This window comes from Canis lupus, chromosome 18 (assembly GCF_011100685.1).
Source record: "Canis lupus familiaris isolate Mischka breed German Shepherd chromosome 18, alternate assembly UU_Cfam_GSD_1.0, whole genome shotgun sequence".
NCBI classification, from domain to species: domain Eukaryota; kingdom Metazoa; phylum Chordata; class Mammalia; order Carnivora; family Canidae; genus Canis; species Canis lupus.
Window position 1 is genome coordinate 37,991,673 of NC_049239.1, and position 17,474 is coordinate 38,009,146.

At 52.3% G+C, this 17,474-nt stretch overlaps 1 protein-coding gene across 1 annotated transcript in view; it reads right to left on the minus strand.

The window, feature by feature from the left end:
* Window positions 1–17,474, minus strand: part of DTX4 (deltex E3 ubiquitin ligase 4) — a 35,147-nt gene that overhangs the window by 12,790 nt on the left and 4,883 nt on the right. The window contains exons 2-6 of the mRNA XM_038563169.1: window positions 13,351–14,050; window positions 6,553–6,614; window positions 6,070–6,231; window positions 3,830–3,891; window positions 2,744–2,896 (exon numbers count right to left, since the gene is read on the minus strand). Coding sequence (XP_038419097.1) covers window positions 2,744–2,896; window positions 3,830–3,891; window positions 6,070–6,231; window positions 6,553–6,614; window positions 13,351–14,050 — 1,139 coding nt within the window. The remainder of the gene's footprint in view (window positions 1–2,743; window positions 2,897–3,829; window positions 3,892–6,069; window positions 6,232–6,552; window positions 6,615–13,350; window positions 14,051–17,474) is intronic.

Below are 17,474 nucleotides of genomic sequence, written 5' to 3' on the forward strand. Positions count from 1 at the left end.
TTACATAACCCACAGAAAGTGTCAAGCGCTACATGATTTATCTAAACGTCATTTGTACTTTAACAATTTCTAAAAAAAAAAAAAAAAAAAAAAAATTTCTGTGGTAAGTCTAGTGTCCATACAGGTTTGGAAACCACTGCTCAGAAAAGAGAAAGTAGGTGGCATGTGTTGGAGTAGATGAAGCTGACTTTTAAGAAAATGATCCCTAAAGAAGAGCTGTGAATTGGCTTCCAAGGAGGGAGGATAAGTTCTGCACACACAGTGAAGGAGGGAGTGAGCGCTCGTTATAGCATCTTAATAAACCTTACAGCAGCGTTTACATCTTGTTTATTTAGGTCTTACCTGATAATGGCTAAAATGGAACATTAGCCTTATTATTATTATTTGTCAAAGATTTTATTTATTTATTCATAAGAGACACACAGAGAGAGGCAGAGACATAAGCAGAGCGAGAAACAGTTTCCCTTGCAGGGAGCCCAATGCGGGACTCGATCCCAGGACCTCGGGGTCATGACCTGAGCCCAAGGCAGACACTCAACCGCTGAGCCACCCAGGTGCCCCAGCCTTATTATTAGCCTTAAAAACGATTCCCTTCTATGGTAAGGAGAACCGAGGCACAGCACAGTTAATGGACTGGCCACTCGTTTAGGCGAGGGGCCCAGTACGTATAAACCCCGCAGCTCCGCACTGCACCAAGGTGGCTGTGTTGGGGGTGGGGGAGAGAGACATAAGAGGCGGTAGCTTCACAGTGGGGGCTCAGTGAGTCGCAGCCTGACTGGGTGGGAGGAGACCTTGTTCCCAGGCTTTCCAGAAGACAGTGGGTGAGAAGGAAGGCGTGGGTGGGGAGTAACGTGTGCAGACACCTCTGTCGCACAGCCCGGACAGGAGCTCTCCAGGACATCTGCCCCATCTCAGGAGGACAGACATCCTCTGCGAAGCTGTCTAAGGACTTGTCAACGAGTCTCTATGAATTTAAAAGACTAACTTGTATCCAGGGCAATAGAGACGGTAACTTCATGTGGTCAATGAACGGGAACCCAAGGCTGGAGTCAAGAACTAGGGTCCTGCTCACTGCTCTAGCTTTAACTTGTTTCATGACCTTGCGTGTGAATCACTTCATTTCTCTCTGGGCACTTTTGTTCCCCACTCTGTGCAAAGAAAATTTAAAATGCATGCTTCAAAGTATTGGTGTAAAAAGAATAAAGGATAGCATCTTGAGAAATATCTCTGAAGCCCCATGGAAATAAATGCAAAGAGGTGCTAGATTATTCCCGAAAACAGTCATCAAAAAGGGAATGAATGGCCTCAAAACCCCTCTCAGTCCAAAATAACCTCTTAAAATGCAAAGCCCCAGTGAAACCTTTTAACCTAGGGTTGGGAAAGTGAGCACCAGATGCAGACAGGCAGCATCCGTCAACAACTAAGCATGAACTCTCTAAGTCAGAGAAAGATCCCAAGGTCAGCGCTATGGGAACTGAAATCACAGGGCAATATAAAGATGAAGGGGGAAAAATTACAGCTCTAATATCAAGGAGATAGTAATTTGAATAATAATGGTGATCATACCCTGTAAAGTAGGTATTGTTTTATTTCCATTTCCAGATGGAAAATGAAATCTCAGACAGATTGAAAACCTTGCCCAAGGTCATTCCATGACCAAGCCAGGGTTCAAGCTTGGGTCTGCTGCCTCTCCTGCCTCTACTTTTTCCTACAGCAGAAGTACGGAGCAGCCTTCGAAAGCCAGACTTTTATGGCAGCAGGGATCAGTAAGAAGCTGGGGACAGCAGGGAAATCTCAGACTCTGATGCAATCCAAGGTGGGTCTGGAGAAGCAAGCAGGATTTGAATTCATGGAGATAGGTGAATGATGGTTATTCCAGGCACAGCAAAGAACAGGAGAAAAGTGGCTTTTTAGTGAAAGCTTGGACAGTGTCAGGAGACAGTTATCATCTAAGGAGGCTCCCCGGGTTCCTCGGAACCAGCCCAATGGAGGAATACCAATCCACCATCAGTAATGGATAAGACGAGCATCACAAACAGCCTTCTCTCCTCCAACAGTGGGCTTCGAAAGGGCTACCAGGGGTATTTTGGCAACAGTCTCTAATGCCTCTGAAGGGGCAGGTAAGGGCGTTTTGAAATTGTTCAAAGAAAATGAATTATAACTAAAAATCACTAGCCCTGGATAAGGAAGGCTGATTTGGGAAATCTACCTACACAGGTAGTAATGAATGCCACCGTGGACCCATGTCATGGACCCAGGCATGGACCCAAAGACCCATTCCAGACCCTTTGGAGACTGGAAGGCTACACCTCTCAGACCATCACACCCAGTGTAGAGATTGGGGGCAGTTGGCTAACACTGGTTTGGCCAACATTATAATTTTGTGGAGGCCTGATCTTGCTGAGAACAGTCAAGATCATCAGTCCTGGGGCACCTGGGTGGCTCAGTGGTTGAGCATCTGCCTTTGACTCAGGGCATGATCCCGGAATACCAGGATCGAGTCCCGCATCGGGCTCCCTGCAGGGAGCCTGCTTCTCCCTTTGCCCATGTCTCTGCCTCTCTTTCTGTGTCCCTCGTGAATAAATAAATAAAATCTTTTAAAAAAAATAATCAGTCCACCTACCCTGGGGAGCCTCTAAGGCTCCCCAAATCACCTGGGCTTAACCCCAAGAGGGTCTTTACACTCTTCCTCCTGCAGGGCCCTGCATGGGCGGTGGCAGCAGCCCCACAGGCTGGCACTAACCTTGTTGCCGTTGTTGTACATGGCAACCAGGCAGTATATGTGGTAGATGTGGCCGCATCTGGACAGCTTTCCCACCAGGTCAGGCTTGACCGTTGGCTGCAGGCCCTTGTAACCCGAGGGGGCCGTGAGACGCTCCATACAGATGGTGCAGTCCTGGGGGTGGGAGAGGACAGAGCAGAGAGGCCGTCAGCTCTCAACCCAGCCTGGGAGGCCAGAGCATCTTCATGGTGATTCCTATATGATCGGAGGTCAGGTGCGCGGTCACTGCTACTCTTCTAGAAAGCCCACAAACCGAGGGATGGAGATATATATATATATATATATATACATACCTGCCTTTGGGAATCTAAATATAGCTTCATCTCACTTTACACAACAGAACAATTGTGAAAATAATTGCTGGGGCTGATGCGTGCTATGTGGGGCTCACCAACAAAGCTGTAGTGTCCTCTAGGGCTATGATGATGCATGATCCTTTGTGTTCTCCAGTGACTTGTGTAGGAAACGGACTCTGGCTGACAGACCCTTTAAGCTGAACGTTTGCAAAGGAATTTTATCTCAAGTGTACCAGAGGGGCTGCTATTTCTGCTATTTAAGTAAGTCTACAAGGGGATTTTTCAACCTTGGCATTGCTGGCATTTGGGGTTGGAGAATTCTTCGCTGAAGGGGCTTTCCTGGGCCCAGGTGGGCCAGTGCTTGTGAGCATTCCCTCTCCCATCCAGACATGCAAAAATCCCCTCTGGCTGAGAACCACTGTTCTACACTGATCCCATTTAAAAAGTCAGTTCCCATAGCTTATCATACTTTCTTCTGAAATTCAGACTGTTGACGGTAAGGTAGTTGAGAATCAATCAGCTCTTTCCTGAACAGTGGCTTGAGGGTGAGGGCTGGTGCCAAGGGGTGTCTGCAGCTCCAGACCACCAAACCTCGGACCAGGGCCCTGGGTCGGCTCTGACCGGCTCTGTACCAGTCAGGACACACACAGCTGCTCCCGCTGCATCCTCCGGAAAAGCCCATCAGAGGAAATGCCTGTGGGTGAAAACCCCCCCCCCCCCCCCCCCGCCCGCTGCTTCCCCTGTGACTCACCTCATCTGGTGGGTGCCGGACTTTCTGCAGATACTTCTTCAGCACTTCTTCTGGGGTTTTACCTGTGGGGGGGGACAGGATGGTTGGTGGGCCACCCAGACAGAGATGAGGGATCAAACAGCCCTGTCAAGCCGGGCATGCCAGACAGGAGAGTTATCACCCAGGCTCCAAGCAGGAAAGAAGAGGAATCCATTCTGCAATCGGATTTAAGAATCCAAAAGGGACTCAGCAGATGGAGAGAGAGAGAGAGAGAGAGACAGAGAGGTGTCCGGGGAGGTGGGAGGTGTCTGGGCCGACATCCCCTGGGGGCCTATTTTCAACAAACCCACTTTCCGAGTGAGATAGGCTGAGTGAGTTTCTCTTCCACAGAATCAGAGCCTGGGCATGCTCAAACGAGGTGCTGGGGTGACAGCTAAAGGCACCATGTAAACTGTTACATGTTTAAAAAAAAAAAAACCCATGAGGTAGGCTTATTATCACTTCCCTTTGCAAAGTGCTAAGTACCGTCTCGATCGATACTGTGGTGCCTGAGCGATATTATCTTCACGGGAAACTGGGAAGTGAGGCCCACACGTTCAGGATGGCGTTCCCTGGCCGGGGATGAGGCTGCCTCAGCCAGCAGACAGCCCGGCAGCGGGGAAGCATCCATCAGGCTGCAGCGATGCTGGAGTTTCTCTGGGGCCTGGCCCGGGGGAGGCAGCCAGTCTGAAGGCTGGAGGCAGGATGACACAGCCTTGAAAAGGGTCAGCGCCTCCCTGGGCACCTCTCTCAGCGGCTCTGAGCATCTGTTTTTCACTTATAAAATAGGGAAGAGCCCTAGCAGCTGCTCAGAGGGCTGCTCAGACAAGTCAATGAGCTAACGGACGCACAGTCCTTTAGCGCTTCTCCAAGTAAGGGCCCAACGTGTGCTATTAATAATCACAGGAAGAGCGGGAAAGTGTGAAATGCTGTCATTTCCCATCAGATGATGAACAAGGCCTTCGAGTTCATTTAAGCAGATAACTTTCGATGGAGTGGGAAAGCGGGGCCAGGGTTTGAGGAAGCCAAAAGCCGGGACGCAGGCCCTTCCTTCCTACTGTCCTGCTTCTAAGAATTAAGCTTCTATTTTTTTTTAAAGATTTATTTATTTATGATAGACACAGAGAGAGAGAGAGAGGCAGAGACACAGGCAGAGGGAGAAGCAGGCTCCATGCAGGGAACCCAACGTGGGACTCGATCTCGGGTCTCCAGGATCGCACCCTGGGCCAAAAGCAGGCGCTAAACCGCTGAGCCACCCAGGGATCCCCGAATTAAGCTTCTATTAACTGAGAGCCTATTCCTTGCTAGGCCCTGGGCCAAGTTACAATATGCCTGCGACCCCACTGACACTTCAAAACAAGTTTGCAAGGTGGGGTTTGGGGTGACTGGCAAAACATTTAACAACCCACATCCTCAGCTGGAAGGACCAGCCACAGAGCTGAGGTGGGGTCCTTCAGTGCAGTGTAGACACAGGGACTGACAGTGGTGGTGTGCACTGGCTGGGAAGGAGCCCTGGAGGAAGGTTCATGTGACCAGTGTCTAGGGGTCTAGAGGGACACAGGATGACGTTATCCCCCTAATGGCTGTGGATGCATTCCAGCAGGATGTACACCTGCCCAGTACTGGTCGTGAGCTTTTTACCCCCTCAGAAAGCCATGAAAACAGGCTCTCTGTGGTCATGTGACTTGCCAGCAGCAAAGTCGGGATTTTTATTTTCTTTTTAAAGATTTTATTTACTTATTCACAAAAGACACACAGAGAGAGGCAGAGACATTGGCAGAAGGAGAAGCAGGCTCCCTGCGGGAAGCCTGTTGTGGGACTTGATCCCAGGATCCCGGGATCACGACCTGAGCCAAAGGCAGATGCTCATCCACTGAGCCACCCAGGTGCCCCAAAGATGGGATTTGAATCCAGTCTGCTTTGGCTCTAATGCTGTAGTCATCTTCCTCCTCTGTATCATATTTTATTTGCATCACATCTCATGGGTTTGTGTTCCTCTATTTCTGTACTACGTTTTTATACTTCCTAAACTGTCTCCATCGGATTCAGACACCATCGATCCACTTGGGTACAATTATCAGAACAGGTAGTTGGGCCCCACTTAGTAGATGCAGAAATGAAGGCACAGAGGGTGAAGCCATGGGTATGCCCTTCAGTGATGGCAGCAGAGCCAAGGCCAGGCCCTTTGACACCCATACCCCTTAAGATAGGGAGGCCCATACCTTTCTTGGCTTGTTTCTTGGTAGTTTTGCGGCTCGTATTGGAAACCCCTGGGATGGATTTGATTTCACTCTTGCTGACAGGGGGCGGGTGGAGGACCAGCTTCGGGGGCCTGGTAAGACACACGGGCAGGCCCGCTGCACTCATGAGAATCCCAGTGATTCCTGGAAGGGCAGGGCATGAGGAAGGACTGCAGAGTTCGCTCCCAGCATCCCACAACATACCCTCCCGCTTCCCAGCAGAGCTCCCGTAACTCACTTACTTTCCACTGACCTGCAGCTTTGCCCAGAAATAGATGCATTCACACACTTCAACAGCATGCTCTGCTCTTAGCTATCAGTCCTCCCCACCTTCTTCCTGCACTTCCAACCCCACTCCTAAAGTCCTCATGTACTTTCATTCTTTCTCTTTTATAAATGCTCACTACCTACTTTACTGCTTCCATTTCTCTGCCCTGAGCCAGGGCAGCCCAGGGTTTCTCTTACCTGCCAAGGCAGGATTAACAGGGCTGGACCCATTGAGGTTCTTCACTGGCACGGTGGGGACCCTGCGGAAGGCAAGAGCACATACATTATGGTTTTGACAAGTGGGAACAAATGGATCAGTGTTGGAACCTCAAAAAAATTCACCTGCGGAGGGGTTCCCCTTTCATACAGAAACTACTTACCCCTACTAAAGGCAGGGTCAGTTCTTAGCACCGCAATCAAAAGGGTTACCTCTATTTATTTTTTTTTAATATTTTACTTATTTATTCATGAGCGACACAAAGAGGCAGAGACACAGGCAGAGGGAGAAGCAGGCTCCCTGTGGGGAGCCCGATGGGGGACTCGAATCATGACCTGAGCCCAAGGCAGACGCTCAACCACTGAGCCACGCAGATATCCCAAGATTTCATTTATTTATTTTAGAGAGAGAGCAGGGGTCAGGGGCAAGAAGAGGGAGAGAGAGAATCTCAAGCAGACTCTTCACTGAGTTGGGGAGACCAAACCGAGGCTTAATCCCATAACCCTGAGATCATGACCTGAGCCAAAATCAAGAGTCAGATGCTCATCTGACTGAGCCACCCAGGGTGCCAGAAGCGTTACCTTTAAAATCTAAGACCAGGTCACCCCTCCACTCAAAACCTCAAACTCAGGATGGCTCCTCAGTTCACTCAAGGTCTCAGCGAGGCCTACACAGCCCTGCATGGCCTGCCCATATGCTCAAGCCTTCACCTCCCTTTTCTCTCCACATGTCACATACCATTTTACTCTGCTCCAGCTGTTCTTCCCAAATGCCAGCCACACTCCCTCCTCAGAGCCTTTGCATATGCTGCTCCTTCTACCTGAAATGCTCTACCAGCAGGCATCTGCTTAGCCTCCTCCTCCAGGTCCTTCAGTTGTGGCTTAACTTTTCATGAGGTTCCTAAGACCATCTGATTTTATACAACTCATCCCTCCCATCCCACCTCAATTCTTCTTACCTCACTCTATTGTTTTTTCATGGAACTTTACGATTTTAAAAAAAAGTAATAAGTTGTTTCTTTATTATCTCCCCTTCCAGAATCAAAGCTCTATAAGGGCAAATATCTGTATTTCATTCAGAGCCTGACACTAGCAGGCATTCAGTGAGTATTAGCTCACCGGATGATAAATGAAGAAGCAAGTTTAAACTTGGGCGTACAGAAGAGTCCCCTGAGAAGCTTTTAAAAAGACAAGCACCCTGAATCAGAATTCCCACCGGTGGGGCACAAGAACTTGCATTTTCCCATGCTTTCGTGGAGAGGATGCAGATCCAGCCAGTCCCAGCCCAACACTGGGAAACCATTGCTCCAACAGCTGTCACCCCTCCTTTTCCCGGAGAAATCTAAATATCAGGCAAAGCCTCCTCCTCTTTCGGTCCTTCTCCCCAGAAACCCGAGCCAGGCTGGAGAGGAGTCTGCACAGCTGCTTGGGAAAGGCGAGGCCTCCCACGATGCCGAAGAGAAAAACAAGGGACACGTGGGGCTGAGTCTTGTGCCATCGCCCCTGCCACCCAGGCTTCCATGGCTGGGCTTGGAAGGAAAAGTGGGTCTGGAGACACACGGACGGGGTCACAGGTGGCTCCAGGAGCCCGAGAGCCTGAGAAGCCAGCAGGTCTGCCGTGGGGGCAGGGTGGTGCTGGGGAGACAGGAGGGGGCAGGGCACATTCGGTTGTTCCTTTACATTGTGCATTATTTGATTTCCCCGTTCATACTGAGCCCTACTTCGTGTGCGGTGTCCCGCCAGAGCCTGGGACGCAGCAGTGAACAGGGCAGCCGGGGCCTTCCTCCACATGAGGTCATGGCGAAGACGCACAGAGCCCACCTGGTACCGGGCCCAGGTGTAACCGCTCCGGACGTGTAAGTCCATCTGAGACTTCCAACAACCCACGCAGGACGTGCTATCACTATTAACAATCATTTTAACAGGCAAGGAGGTGGAGGCACAGAGAGGTTGGGCAAACTTGAGGGAGGCCACGCAGCTAAGGATTCAAACCCAGGAAATCTGGTTCCAGATCCCTACCGTTGCAGCCACTGGCAAGCTGCGCTCTCGGGTCTGCGCGGATCTTCTATCACCCCCACTGTGGACAGAGAAGGTGAGAGCTCAGAAAGCAGATGGGATAAACCCACGACTAAGAAACAGGAGTCAGAAGGGGCCTCAAGGCTGCAGGAGGGCCTGTCTGTCCCCCAACAAGCCCGCGGGGGTGGGGGCTTCCCTGGCTACGCTTAGTCTTCCCAGGGCCTGTGTCCCTTCCCGGGACGAGGACATGTACTGGGAGGATAGGAAGCATGTGGAAGAACAGATGTGGGAGTAGCCCCCACAGGCTACTTTCCTCCCCAGGATAAATCCAACTCAGATGGGGGATCAAGGAAAAGCCAAAGTCAACACAAAAGAAAGTTGGCCAAGAAAAGAGGTCCAGCCTTGCTTCTGGACTCATGGGGCCAGGAGTCAGGAAAACCAGGGTCGAGACCCAGCCCTGCCAGTTACTCCTCACAACCTCCCTCAACTTTTTCTGGGCCTCAGTCTCCTTACCTGTGAGCCTGTGAGGGTCCGGAGTTACAGATGCCAGGAGCAAGGCAGCCTAAGCAATGCCTAAGAGCAAGGCGGCCGCCTAAGCCCTGGGTCTCCCACCCCGGCTGGTCTGGAGCCTGGGAGGGAAGGGTCCTGGGCCTGTGCCTATTTCCGGGCCCCCCACCAGGGGGCAGCGCTCGCAGCCCAGCCACGCATCTGCCTTCCCCCAGCCAGCTCCAAGGGCCCCTCTCCAGCTGATAAGTAGCTGTGATCTGGGGGACAAAAGGCACCTTTGTTCCCACAAACTGGACTGGCAGGTTTCCACACCCAATCTGGTGAACCAGGAAAGAGTTCCATCCCCAGAGCACAGCCCAAGAACTGGGGGAGGGGGCTGGGTGGGGTCCACATGAGGACCCCAGACTTCGGTGAATACCGGGAGGGGGGCAGGGTCCCCGCCTTTCCAGGAAATGGACCACGTGTCCAGTATGGTCTGGAGGTGGCAGGGAACTTGAGGAGGAGGGGGACGTTTGCTTATGGGACACAGAAGGGTACGGGGGCAGGGGCCCTCCGGGGTCAGGACACCTGCCTTCCAAGTCCAGCCTGGCACTGGATTCTGTGCCTTTGGGGGAGTCACACTGCCTCCGTGAACTTCAATGACCACATCCTGAGTTACCACATCCGTAACAGGGCACCCTACATCTCTGCCCTTGGGTCCCTGTGAGGAGTTAGGATCTGGGTCAAATACTCAGTAAACAGGCAAGCCCTATGTAAATGGGGTGGTTGTTTACATTTTTGTTTCCCAACTGTAAGAGGAAGTTGGGCTTGATAAAGCCTTTTCTCAGACTCTTGAAGACATGGAGGGTGAAGTGTAAAGCTGGGTGGTGGGGCAGTACTTAGGATTGTTGGTTGCAACACCCGATCCGCCCTCCCCCAAGGTGACGGGTTCTAATGGGAACCATGCAGGTGGCCCAGGAGTCCGCACCGGTCGCACACAGCTGCAGTCCCAGCTGTGCGTGCCTGAGGCCTCCTTCCAGAAACCAGCACCCCAGTGACTGGTATGCATCTCACGACTCGGCTCAGCCAAAGCCGTCTTGGCCTAACCAGGGGAAGACACCCTCCCCCATTCTGCCGGGCTGTTCTCAGTTTCCATTTCTGCTTCCATTTCTGTGCCTCAAACACAAAACTAAGAAAAGAGAGGAGCTGGCAAAAGGAGAAGACGGGGGCCGTCGGCAGGAGAAAAGCTCCGCAGATACCATGGTGAGAAGTGGTGTCTTTTTGCGAGTCCGTGAGCCGAGGCAGGAATCCTCGGGCCGGACAATGGTCTTGTCTCTCCAGCAACCGAAGTCGCGCCGGAGATCGAGAAGCCTCGATTCTGGAGGCGAGGGCCAGAGGGGCGACTCCTGCCCCCCACCACACAGCCCCCCTCTATTCTCTTTAGAAACCCCCTGCTTGTGTCTCTGAATAATTCACAGGGTCTTTTGTTCCCCCACAAACCCTGCTCTTCAGCCCACCTCTCCCGCCCTCCCTGGTCTTCCTTTTTTCCGTGGGAAAGTTGCTTGAAGAGCTCACGGACAGGCAGAGGAGGGGACGGGGCCATTCCACGACAGAAGGTCGATGGCAGCGCCAGACAAAGGCAGTGAGCACGCTAATTAAATGGCCAAGAAAGACTGGAGGAGAAGATGGTGGTGGGGGAGAGGGTGCTGGTAAGAGGTAGAAAAAGGAAAGGGCTGGAAGATAGAGGGGTAGGGCGGGGCCTCCCCTTTCAGGAAAACTGCAGAAATAAAGCTTGTTTCTATAGTCCTTTTGAAATGGCCATGCCCGGACCTCCGCCCCATTCTCTTGCTCGGGTCCCACCGGCAGGCGGGGGAAGAAAGCAGACATAAAGAGGCTGCCGGCCCCCTTGGTGAGATTTAAAGTGATCTGGGGGTCCCTTCCCTCAGTTTGGGCATGGGGGTCACTCGGCCTTTGCCAAGAGTGCCAGAAATGAGGCAGGGGCGTTAGACTCTGCTCAGCTTTGACTTCAATTCAACAAGGACCTCCAACAGATGACATGTGAATGACAGCTAATGCTGACTGGACTCCTCCTATGTGCCATGCCCTGGGCTAAGGCTATACTCTGAGGATCTCACTGAATCCTCCTGACAACCCTGATTAGGAAGGTACTATTGGGGATCCCTGGGTGGCTCAGCGGTTTAGCGCCTGCCTTCAGCCCAGGGCATGATCCTGAAGTCCCAGGATCGAGTCCCACATCGGGCTCCCTGCAAGGAGCCTGCTTCTCCCTCTGCCTGTGTCTCTGCCTCTCTCTCTCTCTCTGTGTCTCTCATGAATAAATAAATAAAATCTTAAAAAAAAAAAAAAAAAAAAAAAGGAAGGTACTATCACCCTCCCATTTCACAGACGAGCAACCTGAATGCCGAAGATGCAAAATCTGCCCCCAAGTTACGCACCAAGAAACTTGATTTCCAGCCTGGGCAGTCAGGCTCTGGAGGCTGTGTTTCTTGTCCACTAGGTGAACCTCCCTCTGCCACACAAATATTTACCCTGGAACTCTGGCAGGGGCCCCAGGATGCTACCGGGTGACCTTGGAAACGGAGTGAGCAGTGGTGCAACTCAGGTGCCCTTCCCCTCTCCCAAACATTCTGCAAAGCTCAGAAGTAGTCATAGGAAAATCCCATGCACTTGACCTGCACTTGGCCATTTATAAACCGCCCTCGCACACAATGAGGAGCTGAGCTTTAGCCCCAAGGGCAGAAGACTAGGGGACTAAACCCTGGGCTCCAGCCCCCACTCTATGACACAGGAGAGCCATGTGGCCCTTCTTGGAAAGTCAACTCTGAGGGGCAGGGAATAAGAGAACACTGGCAAGTGTGGCTGGTAAGTTCTCAAGGGATGAACCTCCTTAGTGGAGGACTCCACAAGGACTCCATGGGGCAGGCCAGGCAAGCCTGAGGATCCCCAATTCATGCACGATGAAGCTGGACCTTGCAGAGACTCTGTGGCTTCGGTTAGTGGCAGAGGCTGGAGTGAAGGCTGGGCCTCCCCTTCTGCGGTACACCCCCGGCCTCTTTCTTCCTGGCACTGAACCTCTATGTACTGACAGCCTCCTCTGGGCAGCCTGAATGTCACATTTAGGAGTCCAACCTCACTGCAGACTACCCTGACTGTCTGGGGCTCAGGGGTCACAGGCAGGGCCAGGCCTCTCCAGGGAAAGGGAAGAGTGGGCTCGTGTGAGAGGCCAATCTCACAGGAAATCAGGAGCTTGCAGGCAAAGGCTGTGGGTACCACATGGACTTGGGTCTCTCCCAATGGAAGATTAGGAAGACCAAGAAGATCATAAAAAGCCGTAACCACAGAACCTACAACACCACCAGGCTGTCACAGGAAGTAACGAGACAAGGCACACAAAGCACCTGGCACACATAGCTAAGTACTTGCAAAATATGCTCTATTATTCCCAGTCTGGAGTTACCCCCTCCAGTTTCAGAGAGACCAGAGGAAAGGGGCTAACCTCATTTGGCACCTACTGTATGCTAAGCACTGTGGTATGTGCTTCACAGAGAAGCAGCAGGACAGTTAGACATGTGTCTGACTCTGCCGTCGGACTTCCTAAAGTTTCAATCTTGGTCTCAGCCAATGATTGCCCTATGTCTTTGAGCAAAAGAACCTCTTGGTGTCTTCCAGGGTAAAATGGGACCAAAATGTCTACTTCAAAGAGTTGCTGTAAAGATTAAACGAGGTGACAAAGCCCCCAAACTGGATTCTGGTTAATATTGTCTGTTATGGCCTGGGGTGCATAACCTTGAACCCTGACAGGTAGCCTCACACAGGTATCATTACCGGCATTTACAGGGAAGGAAGTCAGGACTCTGGGATGTTAGGGATCTGCCTCGAATCACATAGCTATGGCAAAGTCTCAATTAGAAGCCAGATATGATGGGGGCACCTGGGTGGCTCGGTGGTTGAGCTTCTGCCTTCAGCTCAGGTCATGATTCCGGGGTCCTGGGATCGAGTCCCACATCTGGCTCCCTGCAGAGAGCCTGCTCCTCCCTCTGTGTCTCTCATGAATAAATAAATAAAATCTTAAAAAAAAAAAAAAAGAAGCCAGATATGATGGACCCCAGAGGCCAGGTCCACCCTTACCCACCACACCATGCTGCCTTCCACCTGCAGCCAGAGGGACAAGCAGCCTAAATCTTGGCAGCCCCTCTTTCATCTCCGACCCAGATCGGTACGGGTGAGTAAACGTTCAGAGGCACCCAGAGAAGTACCTACCCGGAGGCGATCAGCACCCGGGACTGGGCAATGGCCAGTCGCTGCAGGTTGGTCCGATTTAAAGTCGCCAGGGCCACCCTTCCGGTCTTGCCGTTGGCTCCAGGGGGACTGGCAGGAGAGCCCACGGTCCCCCCTGCCGGTGTGCTGGAGGCCTGTCGCCGGATCGCCTGCGACGGGACGGTCCTCACCGGGGCCCGGATGGTGCCCAGGCCATCTGGAGACTTGGCCCCAGGGCCCGGCGCGGGGGGCAGGTTCTTGCGGGCCGCGGGGGGCTGCAGCGGTGCGGTGCTCCCGTGGGCCACGGCCGCCTTGACGCTCATCACCAGGACGCACTGCGGGCAGGAGCAGGCCGGGGCGGCGGGCGCGGGGGCCGACGCGGGGCTGGCGGGCCAGGACTGGGCCTTGGCCAGGGTGCCGGTGACCATGGGGTAGACGAGGTCCAGGCGCCGGCGCACGCGGCGCTGGCGCTGGGTCTGCCGGTTGATCTGGCCCATGGTGCTGAAGTCGATGACGTAGCTGAAGCCGATGGGAGTGAGGTCGATCCAGGGGTGCTGCTTCTCATAGGCGTGCTGGATGGTGATGCCCACCTCCATGTCGTAGGGCGTCCAGGAACCGTTGTCATTCTCCCACTCCCACACCACACCCTTCCCGGGGGCCGAGGACGGGTCGTAGTAGTTGCGGCGAACTGGGCGGAGGGTCCCTGCGGAGTGGGACAGAGGACAGGGTCAGGGTCAGCAAGGAACGAACCTGGACTGTGTTGGTTCATTGGCAAACTGGAGCCAGTCCCACTGCGGGGTGGCCTGCTGCTGCCTACTGAGGTACGCACCCCAAATGGGGCCCCTTCCCGCCTTGGGGAGCATGCACTCGCTGGGAGCAGTGAAGGCTGTGGGGCAGTGCCATGGACCAGAAAGAGCACCTGTCCACCTGCAGTCGGGAGACCTTGGCTGCAGCCCAATCAGTCACTCCTGAGTTTATATAAAACTCCCCAACTTCCTTTCCTTCCCTGACATATAGTGAGTCCTTTGTAGAATGTTTGTGGAAATTAATTGAGACCCACTTACTTATGCAACAAATATGTATCTGTATGTGCCAGGTTCTGGATCTCTCGTAACCCCATAATTTGCATAAGGCCCTTAAGGCTCTTGACACCTAGTAGGTGCTCATAAATATCATATCACTTCTCCCCTAAGTGGCCCTGCCTGGAGGGATATGAAGGAAAAGAACAAAGCCTAGAGGGAAGAGGAAGAAGACACGGCCTCCAGGAAGGCACCCCAGCCTTGGTGGAGCTAGAGCTCACCCTCTGTCCTTTTAAGGGTGCAGTAAAAACAAAAATAGAAAATCAGGGTGAGAGAACTCTTAGCTTTCGAGCATGAAATCTGGTATCAAAACAATGATAATGATCATAATGATCTTCTATTTCTCTAACAATTTTCTTTCAAAAAGCTCAAACCCTCCTAAAGATACGATTGTCTCCCTGGGGGAGGGGGGAGCACAGGGAAGGGGCCAGGGTTAGTGCAGGGGGGAAGCAGCATAGGGGAAAGAATTTGCAGGTCTGGAGGGAAAGGAAAGCCTATAACTGTTGCCTCTTTCTCATCCCCCAGCACTCCCCCCCCCCCCGCCCCCCAACCCCAAACTCGCATTCAGACTCACGCCCAATCAGGGCTCATTTCATGGCTATCAACATCAAGGCTGAAGATGCCTGGGTCAGGGCAGGGTGAGGGGGCCTGAGAGGGCTCCAAGGGTGTTCGAATCTCGCATCTGTCAGCTTAAGCCCTATCCATCAAAGCGGTGGGAAAAGGCTCCCCTTTGCAGGCCTCTGACCCACCCCCTCCTCCAACCCAGAGGGAGACACCAAGACCCAGGACAGAATTCCATTCAAGGGGGGAAGAAAAGGAACAATGGCTATTCAGGCCTTTGCCAGGGTCATCACCCGCCCCCCACCCAACTCTGAGCCCCTTAATGACCCAAAACATCAACATTCAGAGGCAGGAGGGAGAAGCAAAACAATCCCCTATTCAGCACCAGGAGCTCTGGTGGGGGACCAGAGTGTGGGGGGGAGATGGGAGGAAGAGAGGAGGAAGAAGGGGGGGTGGGCTCTAGTTCCTGGTTTGCCTCCATTTCCTTCCTAAGTAGCTGGGGGAAACAAAGAGCACAGGCTTCGGGGCCAACAGCGGACGCTCTGTCCCTTCCAGCTGTGTGATTAAGCCTCAGTTTCCTCCTCTGCTTGGGTCCCCCCCAGTCGCTACTTCAAAGGGTGGATTTGAGGATTAAAGGAAGGAAGGATTATAAAGCATGAAAATAACACCTGCCACGGGACAAGAGCTCAATAAAAGTTGGTTGATCATCACTGTCATTTATTTTCTATTATATGTCTAAGCAGGATGGAGAAGTCAGAGGAAAAGTTTAGTTCAGAGGATGTGTGGGGTGTGTGTGTGCGTGAAAGAGAGAGAGATTATATATAACTCCTTCTACTATCTTTATCATTTAGGAGGTGCCTAGCTCAGCCCATATGATCTTCATGGCAACCCTGGGATACACCTTTTAGAAACTAGGGGATTGACTTGAGAGAGCTTAAAGGACCCTATTCTCTATTCTCTCCAGGGAAGCAGGGGCAATGCACTTGTCCAATGCTCACAAATGTGCTTAAGAGGCATTCTTGACAACAGTGCTATCGATCCCAGAGATGCTGGAGAGCTGCCCCAGAACTTTGGGAAGCTAGCTGAGGCTGTTCCACACCCTTCCAGGTTTAGCTCCCCCAAGCCGGTCTTCTCCTCTAGGGTGAACAGACAAATGCTCTTCTATCCTCCTGCGTCCCTCACCTACTACTCGCCAGCTCTCGCCCCCTGAAATGCCCTCCTTTGCTATTTGTATCTATTGAAACCGTCCTCATTCGGATCCTGTGACCCGTTTCCTGATGTGTTCTCCCAATCCAAGCCCTCCCTCAGCAGGTGTGCACGTCTGCCCCTGCCTGCCTGCTGTGTACCCGAGACACCTGGAGTGGAGGTGGAGACACCACCATCCAGCTCTGTGCTCTGGCGCCGAGCGCGGGGCAGGGCAGTAACCAGAACTCCATGAACCTGCTGTGATTGATTGAAGACTTCTGGCTACTTCGGCATTTAATCACTTATCCCATATCGCTGAGTCCCCACTGGCTGCTATGAGGAATTCAGGCACTACTCAAAGAGCTTCCAGTCGAAAACTAGACAAGTGTGCAAATGACTATTTATGAAGAATATGCCAGAAGAAGGGTGCCAACAAAACGCAAGTGGGCCGAGAAAATCCGCCCATGTCCCCTCCATGCTTAAACTTTTTCCTTGACCTTCCCCTTGGGTCAGGACCTGACCCCCGTCCCAGCCCCCAATCTCTGCATCCATCTCACACCCCAATACGTTCTACCTGCATTTGTGCCACTCTGGCTTCTTCGAGTCTCAGCTCTCTGACATGCTTCTCCTCTCTGGGCCTTGTCACAATGCTGGGCCCTCCCCCACTCTGGCATCCTCACTGCTGCTCATCCTTCAGGGTTCATTCAGCTCATTTCCTCAAGGAAACATCTCCCGTCTGCCCTGACCAGATCAGATTCCCACTCCTACTTTTTTTTTTTTTAATGGCATTTATCTTGATGTGCAGTTACACGCTTATTGGTGTGATTCAATTTGGGGAACGTCTGTCTCTCTTCACTGGACTCCCGGTCCCATGAGAGGAGGCATCCAGGGGTTTGCTCATGCTTGTGCCCCCATGCCTGACATGTCCTAGGAGCTCCATAAATACTGATTGACTGGGATGCCTGCGTGGCTCAGCGGTTAATCATCTGCCTTCGGCTCAGGGCCTGATCCCGGGATCTGGGATCAAGTCCCACATCGGGCTCCCTGTGAGAAGCCTGCTTCTCTGCCTCTCTTTCTCTCTGTCTCTCATGAATAAATACATAAATCTTTAAAAAAAATATTGACTAAATGATGTAATGATGGTTGGGAGAACATTTCAAGAAATGGATGACAAGTACCGTAAGGCTTGAATAAGAAGGAGAATTTCAAGAGGCGAAAAGGGCATTTCAGGAGAAGGGGCTCTGTGAATAGCTAGAGGAGGGGGTGTCAGAGAATTCTAAGAGAATTCTAAGGGAATGTATG